We start from the raw sequence: 15,885 nt of genomic DNA, 5'->3' as shown, positions 1-15,885 counted from the left end.
GCCCTGGGAGGAACCTTCGTTAACACTGGCGTCTGAGCAAAGGGAAGAACGAATAAAACAAGCACCAAATCTGTTTGAAAGAAAATCAGACCGCTGTTTCCTCAACAGTGACTCATGGGTTCAGGAAGTTTGAGGACATTTCTTGGTGTTCTTTCAAAATCTGGATTTCACATTCAGCCACAGCCAGAAAAGTATCAACTTTAATCTGCTAAATTATTTTGATGAATCAAAATTCTATTCAAAATCCTGGAAACATTGAATTGAACGCAAATTAAATCTAAAAACATGGATGATTTTGAAAAAGTAAGGTTTACAGACAAATATGAGATTGAATGAAAAAAAAATTACTTTTAAAATGACAAAAAGAGAAATCTGAAAAGATAACTGGAGCATATTTGATAAGAAAATACTATTTCTGTCACCCTACTGCAAAATGTCATATTTAATTCAAAAGCAATTTCTGATTAAAATTCATTTCTATAGAACTTTTAAACGCACTTTCTTCAGCAATAAATAAATAAAAGGATATACAATCGGCATAATCTACCACAGAACACCACAGTTTAGGCCTTTTTTATCTTCAATCTTATATTTAAATGTATTATTACTATTATTATTTATGGCAAATAGTGTTGTAAGCACACCGAGTCTGACTGAGAGGCACTCACTCTGCCCATCTCTCTGAGTTTGGTCAGCATCACGACGATTGTGGAGTTGTGTTCCCACAGCATCCTCCAGAAGTCTTCTGTGGTTTCGGCTAAAGGACCCTGCGTGGCGATGTAGGCCTTCTGTTGCCTGACACACAGCGAGAGACACACATTTATCTTCACGCTCAAACACACACAGACGGACGGATCCGGCCTCTTCTGCTCACCTGTATCCGTCGATGAAGCTGGCATTGATGTAGTCGGAGCCCTCGACTCCTCTGATTGGCTGCAGACTGACGCGTGTGGACTCGTAGGGCATGATGTTAACCAGTCGGTTTTTGAATTTGTTGCAGGGCAGATTGGCACTGATGAACCGTGAGGTGTGAGCTTTTGTGTTCGCTAACCGCTGCAAGAAACATATCATTACAGAAAATGTCATCATTAAGCAAAAGGTTGTCTAGACATGTTGATATCGACTTGAAAACTGAAGAAGTTGAAAGTTTGAAGGCCTTGTGAATATTTGGACAGTCAGTTGGTCAGAGACAGACAGACAGATGGATGTTACTGTTAAACCAGAATAAACACACACACACACACACACACACACATCCAACATGGGATGGATGTTTAATGTGTTTAACCATCTTGAACTTGGTCTTGAAAACAAGAATGAGAGGCAAATGTGGTTTACGGTGAAAAAAGCGAGCGCGGGAATGGTTAGCGCTAGCGTGAGAACGGCACAGGGGTCTCTGAGTTCCTGCAGGAGAAGCCACAGGCCCACACTGTCTCTGCGGCGCAGTAAAGTGAGCCTGTGGTGGGCCTGAGACGGCCAGACTCCGGCAGCCAAGCCACAGCAGTGGGGTCGACTGCAGGGATCTCATGATGTGGCGTGACATTCGATCACCTCTTACTCTCAGTAAACAGATTTCTGTTGGACAAACGGCAGGCCGAATACAAAGCATCGGTGTCAAATAACAGAAGAGAGAGGGGCAGCTTCCTGTGGCCAAGCCAGCAGTTCTGCTGCAGTCACTCCAGGAGGAGGAGCCAGAGCTCGCGGTCAGACGTCTGTAAACATGTGACATGATCGCAGTGTTTCTGGCCCCTTCTGTTCAGATGGAGTTTGATCAAGAGTTCCCATAATCACAGGAGTCATTGGGACACTAGACAGATCAACTCAACTAGGTAAAACACTGCACCATTTGAACACCTTCTCTTTGCTAGTAGTGATTGGAAGGGGAACTCTTTTTTGAGGAATTCATCTGTGCTGGATGTCTGGATCAAGGGGGACACTGAAGCCTTATCCTAGTATTATCCAAGCCAAACCCTACGTGTCTTCCACGATCGGACATATCGATAGATATATGGTCAAGGTTTGGTCAAGTAGTGATTTAGAAGGTTTAGGGTTCTCGGGTCTCTTCACTTAGACTCAAGATTGATTCAGTATATTTGTACAAGTATTAGCTATTGGTTTTGAAATTATAGGGACAAACAGATGTCAACAAACCCAACTCCCACTAACATCCGTCTTACCTTAAACTCCAGCTCCATGCCGGTGACGTTCTCTCCGGACTCGATCTGTGTGAGTTTCTGGATGTAGGCGTATAGGTTCCTGGCGGGAACCTCGGTGGTGCCGCAGGTGACGGCCTCCTGGAGCGCGTCGTGAATGAAGACATACTGGTCCTCCGTTTGGACCATATAGTTCCTCTGAGCACGCATGAGCGTCACGTGACCGTAGATGTCCACCGTCTTCTCGTGTTTGATTCGCTCCAGCATGGCGTCGATGACGATGAAGCAGCCGGTCCGACCCACGCCGGCACTGTCACACAACAGACAAGAGAAACGAGGGAAAAAGTTTGGTGAAGTTTGTGTTCAGGCACTTTTCTTACGTGCATGCTATCTGTGAAATCAATGGGACTCTCTTTGCATTTCTGTCTTGAACGTGGAACAGCCAAACAGTTTTTAATGGCAGAGATTCTGGAGTGGATGATGCTGTTCTTGATCGGCGTACACCTGTGCTCACTATCAGAGTAAAACAACCCCTCCATTTAGCCTCTCACCCTCTCTAACCTCCATCTACACACTCGAAAAGCCTCCATCTACTTTCCACTTTCCATCACTTTGAAGAGGCCAAAGCTTTGTTAACTTCCTGAAGCGCAGCCACTGACGTCAACCACAGGCACTTCTCCATTAAACACCTGAGATCAGAGCCCTTCATTAAGACCAGAGCTCCACAAATGCTCACATTAGTGCTCTTCCTGCACGAAGACGTGAGTGAGAGAGATTTCTTTATCAATGAGGCACTTGAGCCAATGAACACCAGCTCTACCTCACACAGAACTGCCACTAACATGCATTTATCTCCAAAAACCCATTTTGAGCTCAGACAGCAAAATGATTTCACTCTTTTAGGCTGAAAGTTCCTAGTGAGTCTGAAGGTCATGATTAGCTGGTGCAGGTGTGTTTAATTGGGGTTTGAGCTAAACTCTGCTGGACCGTGGCCCTCCAGAAAGCAACATCACATTCAGAGATAAGTCAAGTCACCTTTATTCATATAGCGCTTTAAACAAAACAGATTGCGTCAAAGCAACTGAACAACATTCATTTGGAAAACAGTGTGTCAATAATGCAAAATGATAGTTAAAGGCAGTTCATCATTGAATTCAGTGATGTCATCTCTGTTCAGTTAAATAGTGTCTGTGCATTAATTTGCAATCAAGTCAATGATATCGCTGTAGATGAAGTGACCCCAACTAAGCAAGCCAGAGGCGACAGCGGCAAGGAACCGAATATCCATCGAATGGAGAAAATAAAACAAACCCACAATGCACTGCAGCAATCATGAATCCATCCATTCACATTTACAGACAATGTTGTGTGTCCAGTTCACTGGAGCTGCATGTCTTTGTGTTTGGGTCGTGGTGGAAACCAAAGCCTCATCCGAGTACTAACCGAGTCATGCTGTGCTTCGCTTCCACGATCAGTAGAGTTCAATCTAAATAAAAAGGACTGTTTTACTAATTACTTGTGTTGCACATTGTTCATCAACTGAATATTTTTTTTTTTTCCAAGACCGGGGAAAGTCATGGAAATTAATCAAATCTTGGATCACAATTTGCATTTTTGATTATTATTATTTAAATATTATACTTTCTTTATATATCATGTTTTCAAACTTTAGTGTTCTTAAATGGGGGTCGTCTTCTTTGTGTAAAGTCTGTCCTTTAAACGGTTTGAACTGAAGGCTTGAATTGTTTTCAGGACAAAAGCATTTTTCTTAAATGTCAGAGCTGTCACATTTTTACTGGGGAATGCTGTCAGATGCTTGAATTATAATGTTTTAATTACCATTTTTATTTGCAATAATTGTTTGGTATGACTTTTGTTCATTACTATTTACTCTTTTTTTTTTTTTCCTGTAATTGTTTGGCGTTTCAAGATGGGATGCTGTCACCAGAGCTGTTTCTAGGTGAGTTCGGTGTTGGTCTAGGGCACTACCAGCTGAAGGGACACCGCTGAGAACTCATTCTGGCACTACACTGCAACATTTTAACAGGGTTGTAATAAAGAGTGACACAGTCATATCCCTCACTAGATTGCCCAACATCATTGGGCTAGAGTATTGTCAATCTGACGATGCCTGTATGCCACTGGATCACAGCGCTGTCGATTGCTGCCTGATTGTTGCATGCAAAGTTTGTATTTGGAGCGCTCAACACCATTAGATCAATGGGCTCTGTCAGTGCTTTGGCAAGACAAGTTTAAAATATTGGTACAGTAAATAAAGTGCAGAGTTGATAAATCACGTTGCAAGATTTGTGCAAAAGGTGTGCGTTTTTGAGCTAATGAATTGTTAAAGGATCAGTGTGCTGTAATATTCCCATATAAACTATGACAGCCAATTAAAAAAAATATTGGTATAGTACAATTAGCTAGATCACAAGATCAATACATCCTTTATTAAAGCACTTTGTGGAGTTTGATGCATCCTTAAAGAGGTGTGGAAATGCTGAATCAATTAAATGACTTCTTAATGTGAGCAGCATCATTCACAGAGGGCAGAGCTTCACATTATTTAAAGGATTAAGAAGCTGCATTGATTACTTTTCTGCCACTGTTCAGAAAAAATAATGCAATAACTGACACTTCAAATCAATGTTACAAGCAACAACAACAAAACAATTGAATAAAGAAAAAAAAAAATGAATAAATACAAAAAGGAAGCCGCTGATAATATCTAAACATGTATCCAAATCCAAATGTAATAAAATTAATTAATGTGTGATTTATGTGCGAATGATGTGCAATGTCTTGTACTAGTGATTGTTACATAGGGCTATACAGGCATCAGTGCTAACACAATGATATTAAAGCTGAAAAAAAATGGCTAAATATTGATCTTAACAGTCAATTTACAAATAATGCATCCAGATTCATGGAGCTCACAATGGGCTGAATCTCCACAGATTAGTGCTGTTACTATGACAACCAATTTAAACCTGACGAGAAACTGATGTCTGAAAATAATATATAATCTGGAGGAGCGCAAATAGGGATTTTGTCCAGGGTGTCAAACTGGCTTACGTGTTAAATGGACAATAATATGAGGGGGCCGTGATAGTGGAAACGCTTGGAGATGTTGTAACTTCCTACAAAACTTTCATCAAATCAACCACTGCTACTAGCAAGGCTTCATTTACTTTATGTAAAGTCAGTGTCTTTGTTTTGATTTTATGACGATGATGAGTTCTTGACAGGTTTCATGAGACACTCAGAAGACCTGTCTGTCCGTCCAGTGACGTCTCTGACATCCAATCATGTGCTTGGATGGACTTTGTCTTTAGTTGTGATGACGGCTGACTGTGTGCTCCTCGACGGTGACCCGCGGGTTACAGCTGACAGCGGTGAACGCCCTCTTTACAGACGACATGGCCACAAACACACCCATGGTCAGCCGCTATCAGCATCGATCGCATGGCATCAGGAAGATCTTCAGACAGCATCGTGTGAATGCAATTTTCCTTCTGCACCAGGCAAACCGTTTAACAGCGATAAATGCAGGTGAATCCAGCGAGGTTAATTACCCACGAGCGCAGGAGAAGGAGCACATCATCCGCCGGCTTTTGTTTTTCCTGACAAACAGCACACATATAATCTCCTGCCCACACGTGACCCCACCGGCTTAAAACTTCCTCTGCTCTTGCCGAAGGATGTGTCAACTTTCTGACACCCGCCGCAAAATGAAAGAAATAATTTTTTAATGGTCAGATGGAGATGGTGTTTTCATATGGATTAAAGTCTCGCTGTCGAGCCTTTATCTGATCTGAGCCGAAAGGAATACAAAGTCTCTGTCCCAATGAATGATATTAATTCCCTTATTCAGCGCACACGCCGGCCAGACAGAAGAGGGGAAATAAGAATTTTTCAATTTCAAGCGCTCCCCTGGGAGCTCTAATTAACTGCCCTATGTGTGATTTTTAAGGGTTTACTAATCCTTGTTTTCTCTCTGGCAGTTTTCCGATGGAAGCTCGTGGCTTGTTGTTTTTGCATGCCTCTCTCTCGGATGTTTTTGTGCCGCTTTCGCTTAGAGGGGAATTTAACAGATGGTTTCGTATCCGTCTTTTTCATAAATGCAAGAGTACCTCATGTTCTGCCATGCATCAAAATCTCATAAAAGTGTTTTTAATACTTGGGATCAATCCATTATTTTTTTTTTTTTTTTTTTTTTTGTAGTTTTCTACTTATATCATGACATTAGTTCTTTAATAAGGGCTCTAACGATAAATACAAAATCACTCAACACATCATTACAGCACCTGCCATCAACAAAAGACGTACACAGGACGTACACTATTTGCTTAAAATATTTTACATAACATTCATTCTTCAGGTAGAAACAAGGACATTTTTAAACTTAAACAAACAAAAGGCGAAAAGATGGATCTGAAAGAAGTCTTTTCTGTTCTCTAAGACGTGTTATTAATGATATAAATGTAAATAAGTCAGACCTGCAGTGCACCACCATGGGTCCGGCGTCCAGCGGGTTGCAGGACTTGACCCTGCGCAGGAAGGCCAGGAACGGTGTGGGATGCTCCGGAACGCCGTGATCCGGCCACGCCGTGAACTGGAACTGCCGCACCTCTCGCTTCTCGCTGGAGCCGTTCTGAACGCAAGAGTGAAAAATGTTCTTCAAATACTACAGCCAGCCAGACATCATTATGTACTCACCCTCATGTTGTGTCAAACCTGCATGCAGCTGTTTTACCACAGAGCGATGGCTGACCGTGACATGAGGGCGAGTTAATGTGGACGAGCTGATGCTGTACCTTGTAGAGGGCAAGCGTCCGGACGCAGTATGTGGCCAGCTCCACCGTGTCCAGCAGCGTGACCTGAATGAGTCCGTACGTCTCCGTCCCTCTGTTGGGCCAGTACTGGTCACACTTCACCTGAAACACACACAAACACACGGATAAAGCCAGAGAAGGAGCGCTGCCTTTCCCATTTCCTGCTGACAAGCGGATTTCTCAACTCAGCAGTGAGTGACAGAAGCTATAATTACTATCTCCAGCGCTCTGTCGCAATCACATCACAGCCGGACGTCTCTACTATTATAGATGTGGGCTGCATTGTGAAACCAATAAAAGAGATGCTAAACATGAAGCCTCCAGGTTACCGCAGGAAACCCACATGCATCTCCAACTGGACTCATTCTGACAGCGTCTCTTACCAAACGCCACAAACATGTGACAAAGACTGTAGTATGTGACTATGTATTTCAAATAATGTTAAAGAGGTTTATTTTTCACTAATTTATGTACTTATGCATTCTGTTGCAAGACGCAGTGTCCTTTCAGAAAGACTCCGCCCACACACTCTTCTGATTGGCTGTGTGGACAGAGTCTTGTGTTGCATTTAGTAAGAACATGCCGAAAGCCAATCAAACCACAGGTCAGAGCGTGTCGTACCCTGGATCTCTCCTCCAGTTTGGTCATCATGACGATGTTTGCGCTCCGCTGCTCCCAGATCATCCTCCAGAAATCACCGAAGGTCTCTGGGAGCGCACCTTGAGTGGCGATGTAAGCGTTCTGCTTCCGGTAGCCATCGATGTAGTTTGAGTTGATGTAATCGCTGCCTGGAATCCCTGCCAACACACACACAACACCCTGAGAACCAGACACTACACCTCCGTTTGAGCTCGCAGTTGAATTTGAGTATTTTTAATATGTTGCTATTTGGATGTTAATGTATTCTGCTAGCTCAGTGCTAGGTGTTTTTTCACACTATTTTGACCAAACTAAAGATAAAAACATCCAAAATACATATTTAAGTCTTTATTTTATTGCACTTCACCCATTAACATTTGTAGTTTTTACTTGCAAATTAAATTTAAAAAGTTTGTTTCTCCACTTCAGCAGCACTAAAATGAACTAATTATTTATTTTTACATTTGTTTTACATTTTATTACTGTGAATAGGACCCGAGGGGCTACATTGGTGCCGTGACCCGGGTGGGAGTGAGGTTTAAGGGGAAGTGTGTGTGTGTGTGTGTGTGTGAGTGTGTGTGTGTGTGTGTGTGTGTGTGTGTGTGTGTGTGTGTGTGTGTGTGTGAGTGTGTGTGTGTGTGTGTGTGTGTGTTTATGTGTGTGTTTATGTGTGTGTGAATTTCGAACTTAGTCTCATCCAATGTCGAGAAAAGTTTAAATATTAGCTCATATAAATTAGTGCATATTTACTAAGGTAAAGTCTTGCTCGGACATCAAAAGCACAAAACACTCAAACATAACAAAAATGTTTGCGTCTACATGAAAATGATTGGTCATAATGATTTTTGCTCATCATTCATATCAAAATCAAATCATTTAAAATGATAATATTTGGCAGACAAGGGTCTGAACACACTCATTCTTCATTATTCAGAGAGCTTTCTGCAAAACGGTCCTGAATCTTCATTTCATGCAGTATATATATTCTGTGATTTCCCTCTCTGTGAAATAAACTGCAAGTGAAGACGTGTGAGAAATCTGGCTTGATTTGTGCTGTTAGACGTCTGACAGCGTGTCAGTGCTGCAGGACTCAGCTCACACATGCAGCGGCGAGATAAACTCATCCCAGCGCTCCCTCGCCCCCGCATCCGCTCTCTACATCCGTCTCCACTCCAGGTGAATTATTTTACTAAGAATTTATGAATAAATTAAAACTCCATGTTTTTCATTTTCTCCTTCATTCTGTGACTGACAGGATAGAAAGACAATTAATCCTGCCTTTCTTTCGTTCTGTTATAGACAAAAGAGGCCAAAATGAGACAGAGATATCAAAGAAATTAGTACTGAACATGAGTGTGTGTGTGTGTGTGTGTGTGTGAGAGAGGGGGAGAGAGAGAGAGAGAGAGAGAGAGAGAGAGAGACGCTGTTCCAGAAACTAGTGAGCCTCCTACATAAGGGTGTATTTCAAGACAGGATTACATGTATCCTTCACAGACAAAGCTAAATTTAATTATCTTAATCTGCATTTTTCTTGTTGTCCAGTAAACAAACAAACAAACAAACAAAAAATTATATATATATATATATATATATATATATATATATATATATATATATATATATATATATATATATATATATATAATTTATATATACTACATTAATAAATGAATAAACAAATAAAACAAATAAATAAATAAATGTTAGAATTTCTCTGGAAACAGGCTATAATATCTACTTTAGACAATATATTGTTTTAAGGATGTTTACACATGTTTTATTGGAAACTAAGATAGTTGTAAACCTGAAGCGTACCATCGATGGCGGACAGCAGGACTCTGGAGTGATCGTAGGCGATGACGTTTGCGTATCTGTTCTTGGGTTTGTTGACCTCCAGGTTGGAGTGCTCCCAGGTGAACTGCTGACCGGGATCGATCGACTGAGGAGAAATGAGAATGAATACACAGCTCATCTTACAGCTGTATGCTAACTGTTGGCTCGGACTCAGCATACTCTGAGTGTCTCGCCAGTAATATCCATCTGAAATAGAAAGGCTCGTCCCGACCCGCGTGGCTATGATCAGCATTCACAGTCTGTATTAATAGAGCGCGACTGTAACGCGTCATTGAGCGAGAGCAGTTAGAAATAAACTCTGCTGCTGGGCGGAAACATGCTGCATCAACAACTTCTGCCGTGGAATACAGAAATACTGACCTGACGTTCACACTATCACAAGATGAATCAGTTCATGCACAAATACATATACAGTTAGTTAATTTTTGAGATTATATAGTTATGATGAATATCTGCCATATCTTGTGTGTTCAATTGCCAAGAAACACATTAGGTAAAAAAAAAAAATAAATAGCCTGAATGCAGTGTAAGTTGCTTTGGATAGAAGCATCTGCAAAATTCATAAATGTAATGTAAATGAAAAAAAAAAAAAAAATGCATGGATTGACAAAGTAACGAATAAATATACAGATGAAATAAATGCATGAATGAAGTAATTTATGGAAAAAATAATGAATGCATGAATGAAATTTAAAATTTAATTGAACAAAAGCATGAAATAACTAATGGAAATATGAAATAAATTAATAAAGTGAATCAATTAATGAATAAAGATTAAACGGAGTGAGAGAAATAACGGGATCATTGAATGAATGAAGGAGTGAATGAATGACGTGTGAGATTCCTGTGCATTCTTCAGGAAGTCAGACGACTGAAGCGTTCGGCGCTGAGCTTGTTTAAAACAGGTGTGGGTCTGAAAGAGCTTTTGTGCTCAATATGACCTCAGCGTCAGTCTTATGTGCCGCTTGCAATTTCTTCCCATTTACTTTAATAATGAAATTATTCAGTCTCCGCAGTGTCTTTTGAAAATGAAAAGATGATACGCATCTGCCTGCGAGCCCAGCTCTCTGCGTTGACAAATTTCAAATTACAGTTTTCAGAGGAGCGTTGAATGAATGAAAATTGGTCCCGTAAGCGAATAGGGGAAAGTAATGTCTTCATGCTTTGAATAGATTCTGAAGGATCACGCAGAGATGTGCTCCCTTTCAAACGGCGCTTTTGTCCACTGATGTGCCCTTTCAAACGAAAGCAGGCGACTGCAAACACATCGCAGCCCCACTTGGACAAATTATGCTCAGAAATAGCAAAACGATAAATGCTGTGAGACTGTCAACAGCCAAAGCAGATATTTCACATTCGACACATATAGCTGAGAGAGGCGAGGAGACGCTGCTGTTTTAGCTGTAAAGCGTAACTCTACAATAAGCGAACAGGCCTCCATATGAAGGGGTGTGAAATTGACAGCGGTGGTATTTTTCTGTCAGGGCGAGTCGCCGCGCCGCACCATAAAGCTTCGCTAAAGATGACAAATCTCCAGTTAAGCCGCATCATTCTGCCCAAATCTGCTGGAACATGGCTCGTGAACTCGTCTGTTCATTGTGCTGCTAAAATGACTTTCTGTGCCCATGCAAAAGCATCCTGGGATGACAATACCGTGTGTTTGAGCTCAGCTCTGGCAGGAGCTTTGGCCGAGCTCCACGTCTGACCTCATGCTCAGGATCTACATGGCCCAAAAACAGTCCATCACAGGAGCACTGACATCAGCGAACGGACTCATGGTTGGGCCCTGCGATCTCATCAGCGGAGATAAGGAGATTCCATCGAGAAACATCCGGCCTGACCTTTCCTACACCGGCGCAGTAGCTGACAGCCGATGAGATTTCATCGTGAGCACGACTGATAAGATCACAGACCCGTCGAATGACTGCAGAAACGCTTCTGCACAGGTTTATGAGTAATACTGCTGAGAAACATTCATGTGTCGCGCTTTAAATCTTTAGAATTCAAATTGAAAACCTACAGAGCCACTAAAAGAACATGGTGGTGGAAAAAAATGGCTGTGAGTGAAAAATTTTGGGATGGGAGGGGGAAAAAAAATCAGATTTTGTGCATTCTCTCACAAAAAATATTTGTGTTCTCTCCCAAAAGCAGTTGAGTTCGGACAAACACTTCCTGTTTACGTTACAGTTTGTAGTGGTTCATACAGCTCCTTACGTTCACAATGGAGTGGTTCATAGAGTTTTGTTTTGAACTTGGACGAAATAGTCAGTGCATGCTCATCATACATGGATTGGGACATACTTCAACACTGGATGCGAAAATTTTGTATACACCTAATTAATAAAGCATACAAACGAGCAGAGTAGCCCAGAATATGAATATAACCTGCTAAATTTGATTTAAGCGAATTCGGTAAACATTTTATTAATAAATTGTACATGAAAGCAGGTAAGCCCAGGGACATTTTCCTCCCCTAAAGGAAATGCAGCTTACTATAGAAAATTTTACAGATATATTGTGTGTACATTCAAGCAGATAATCCCATATGAGCTGAATTGCGTGATAAGCGTTTTCTTCCCCACAGAAAACTCTGGAAATGTAATCAAATTACTGACTACTCCTTTTAAAAGTAATCACAGGACTGTTCTGAGTACTTTATTTCAAAAGTAATTAGTAATTAGTTACATTACTAGTTACATTACTTTTCTTCTCTATGAAATTTGCGAAATCCCAGCATATGCATGCTTCCGATAACTATTTGTTATTAAAGCATCACTACTGACAGAACACTGTTATTTGTAACTAAAGCAAGCGGCTGCTCGTGCAGGGTTTATATGGTTTGGCAGAATGCAAGTAAAGAGCGCTGAATTTATAATCTCTAAAAGACATCTCCGTTCATCGCAATATCACAAATCTCTGTTATAACACAATAAATATATGCATAATTCATATTTCATAATGTCTACAATCCGTGTGTTATAATGAGAGGAAACGTGAACTCGCAAATGTCAGCACTGCATTGCTCAACGCTGCAAACACGTGTTATAGGCTATATAGAAACTCTGCTATTCGTTTATATTATATATTAGTTCATTTTGCTTTTATGCAATAAATGAATCATTTATTTGTTTTAGATATTTTATGTTTAGATGTTTCTGTTTGTTTTACTGGAGTCCCGTGAATCATGTTATTCTGTTGAATCCCGCACACACACACACACACACACACGAGTCTCAGTCCTGCGCTGTTCTTTGTTGCGTCGGATCTCGCGAGAGAAGTCTCTAATCCACTGAATGCTCTTGACTCGTCAGTGCGTGTTCTACATCCTTTTACTATCTCTAGATTATAAAACACTGCATTCTGTCTGCAATGTAACACGGCAGTAACATATAGAGACCTCGGCTTGTAACTATGCTCTAATTACTATTTTGAAAATTATAATGGGCTAGATTACTCCGTTACTAAAAAGTAATCAAATCACAGTAACACGTTACTAAGTAAAGCGTCTCTGCCCAACACTGTATATGATTGGGTTATTAATAATTACTGATTCTCTGAATCATTTAAAGTTGCAGATTCGCTCAGTAGCGAAACACCAGTTGTTTGGAGACACACACCAGTTCTGTTGCAGATGCACTCTCAAAAATCTAAATATTCTATATTCTGTCATATTAGTAATATTACAGCGACCAAAGACTTATGTTCAGCAGTTTTAATCATCATCAACCCAGCTATCTTGTTTATGTATGTAAGGCTGCTGGGCATAGCGTGATCTCGAAGGGTTGCCATGTCCATTATAAGCAATGTTTATTAAGCATCTTTGGGTTTGTTGTTTTTTGTTGTTGCATACATCCAAGAGGGGGACAGAATGGCTTAAAATAGCTTCAAATAAACTAAACAAAATACAAATTTAACCTAGCATCATGTTACTCATTGTATTCTTTTAACAACAGTCTTTATTTTTTTAAGAATCCGAGGAGAAAGTTGGTAGAAAGCGTAAGTAATAGAGAACCGTGATCAAATGTCTAGAAGACATTATGTAAATTAATTGTTAATCCAAAAAAGTAAATGTGTGTAAATGCTGTATAGTAATAATACCAATAATTATAATAATAATTATTATTATTATTTTAATATATAGCCATTCCTAGTTTGAAAATGATCAGCTTTGCTATAACAGCAGAAGTAGCAGAAATATCTCAGGGCACTTTCAAATATTTCTCTTTGACCATGGATCAGAGTCAGAAATGTAGAGAACAAAACCAGCATTTTTCATGCAGAAAGAAACAAAATGGTTGAGCATTACCTCATATTCCTGTGAAAACTTCAAGTTGTCGTTTGCTTTCAGGCGTTCGATGTGATCGGCCAGCTCCATGACTGGGATGGGAGGGTGACTGGCCATCCCTGCAGACAGAGGACAGACAAAGAGTCCAGATGTTAGTGCTGACACACCAGAGCCTACACCGAGAGATGGGCATTATAGAGGATGGAGGATGTGAGGTTTGTTTGGCCTGTATGATTGAACGAAGCAGCCACATGCTTGAAGAGAATGGACACAGAGGCCGCACAGAGCATTCCTAATGAAGAGAAGAATGTTATTCGTCCGCAAGCGTTAACATGGCGAGAAACATGGTGGAAAGATGGAACAGAGTAGAACACTAGGGGCTGGATATTAAAGATTGAGCTGGCGATGAATCTAAAGGATGCAACATATCAAACCCCGCCTCCTGCGCTGGCGTGAGGCAAAGCGGCGTGAGGAGATGAACGCAGTCCAGAGAGGAAGTGAAGGAAATGAACAGACACAGTGGCATATGTAGAAACAAGAACAACTAACTTGACAAATGGAGGTTACTGGGGTAAACCGATGTGGCTGAACCTGCAAAGGAAAAGGGGACGGGGATAAATCATACTAGCTGACGTTAAAACAAGCAAATGTGGTGATCGATTGCTATCGGGACTAAAAAAGAGGCAGCAGAAACACAGACTGAAATGACAGTCGAAAGTCGCAAATAATGCTACACAATCTCTAAATTTATTTGTTAGTAAAAAACAAATTCACACATGCTAATGGCTAACGTAAGACCAACATGCTGAGATGAGGATAACACATTTGGAAGAAAGAAAAAGACTCAAATGTCAAAATAAACGTTACAAGGACAGAGAAGATGGCGTGCATGTTTATCATGCCCATGTTTGTCCTGTTCTCTATGGGCTTCAGCAGTCAAATTCGCAAATAAGGCACATGTCTGTGAGAGAGTTTGTGTTTGCACTGCAGAGGATGCTTTTGAATAGTCGAGAAGCAGAAGCTGCTCTCTGATAACTGGTTTGCATAACAACAGCCTGCGTGCCACAGAAAAAGAGGCTGTATGCTTGAACTGCGGTTCTTTCATCTCTGGGCTGATAGAAGAGGGCATTAGCTAATGGAGGCAGCAGGAGAGAGCTGCCATCCACCGCCTCTCAAGACCCATTACCAGCCGCGGTGACAATGAAACGGCCATTCGGAGAAACGCATCAGAGCGACATCAAGCACCCTCAAGATGAAAATTGAGATGGGGAGGGGGGGAGTGACCGCACGATGGCATCAAGGGTTTGAAGAGAGGAGGGCTAATGCAGAGGCCGTTCTCGCTGAAGAGAGGGATCTTCAGCTGTCGAGAGCTGCGTTCCGCTGCCTGAAGGGAAAATGGAGGATGCAAAGCTTCTCTAAGAGGCTGTTTGCAAAAGAGGAGCCTGAGTCTGCTAATAAAGAGATACAAAGAGGATTGAGTGCATGGAACATCTCTCTGACATGTGAATATCAAACCCTGGCCTGTCCGCGTCATAGATGAATATCAAAACAAATGTTACTGCTGTGTAAGGATGAGAATCACATTCGACTGCAACACTGGGCACTTGATGAAAGCTTCAAAAAGAAAACCCACTTGAGGTGGTTTGACAGGGCTTGTTTTAGCTAGTCTCCCAGAATGACCTGTCGATGAACGCCCAGAACCACTACATAGTGTACTATTTAGTCTTGACTCATGGAAACCAGGCTAGTGGCGTGCTACGATCAGCCAACCACCTTGGGATGGTTTAAGCAGTTTTTCTTCTGTTAGGTAAATGGGTGTTCATCAAGATCATCGGTCGTGTTGACCTCAGAACACTTCTCAAATTCTTTGGACATGGTTGACTGATTTGAAACACAATAGGAAGCCTAAATGTGTCTTGATCCACCAACGGAATTTACAATAACCAACAGAGTTTTGAAAGGTTTTGGTTGGAAACAAATGCCACTACTCAGAGTAAATGGCTATGAATTGTGGTGTGTGGGAGTTATGTTTTTGGGTCCGCCAGCATGAGTGGTGCCTAAAACCTATTTAAAGCCATCAAAACAGTGGAAACCAATGGCCAGTAGCATAAACACAGCC

The 15,885-nt window shown here is 41.2% G+C and overlaps 1 protein-coding gene across 48 annotated transcripts in view; it reads right to left on the bottom strand.

Annotated features, from left to right (window-relative positions):
- LOC113051257 (receptor-type tyrosine-protein phosphatase delta-like) overlaps positions 1–15,885 on the bottom strand; it is a 295,253-nt gene that overhangs the window by 11,441 nt on the left and 267,927 nt on the right. For 26 of the 48 annotated variants that reach the window (XM_026214810.1, XM_026214814.1, XM_026214822.1 and 23 more), the window contains 9 exons: positions 14,316–14,357; positions 13,788–13,885; positions 9,443–9,566; positions 7,610–7,785; positions 6,971–7,090; positions 6,653–6,807; positions 2,178–2,463; positions 875–1,053; positions 669–795 (listed from right to left, as the gene is read on the bottom strand). In XM_026214810.1, the coding sequence (XP_026070595.1) occupies positions 669–795; positions 875–1,053; positions 2,178–2,463; positions 6,653–6,807; positions 6,971–7,090; positions 7,610–7,785; positions 9,443–9,566; positions 13,788–13,885; positions 14,316–14,357 (1,307 nt within the window). The remainder of the gene's footprint in view (positions 1–668; positions 796–874; positions 1,054–2,177; positions 2,464–6,652; positions 6,808–6,970; positions 7,091–7,609; positions 7,786–9,442; positions 9,567–13,787; positions 13,886–14,315; positions 14,358–15,885) is intronic. The other 22 variants (XM_026214830.1, XM_026214832.1, XM_026214837.1 and 19 more) reach the window with 1 other exon arrangement.

Source organism: Carassius auratus, chromosome 32 (assembly GCF_003368295.1).
Source record: "Carassius auratus strain Wakin chromosome 32, ASM336829v1, whole genome shotgun sequence".
Taxonomy (NCBI): domain Eukaryota; kingdom Metazoa; phylum Chordata; class Actinopteri; order Cypriniformes; family Cyprinidae; genus Carassius; species Carassius auratus.
The sequence above is the reverse complement of the archived record's forward strand: the minus strand, read 5'-3'. Positions and strand labels throughout refer to the sequence as shown.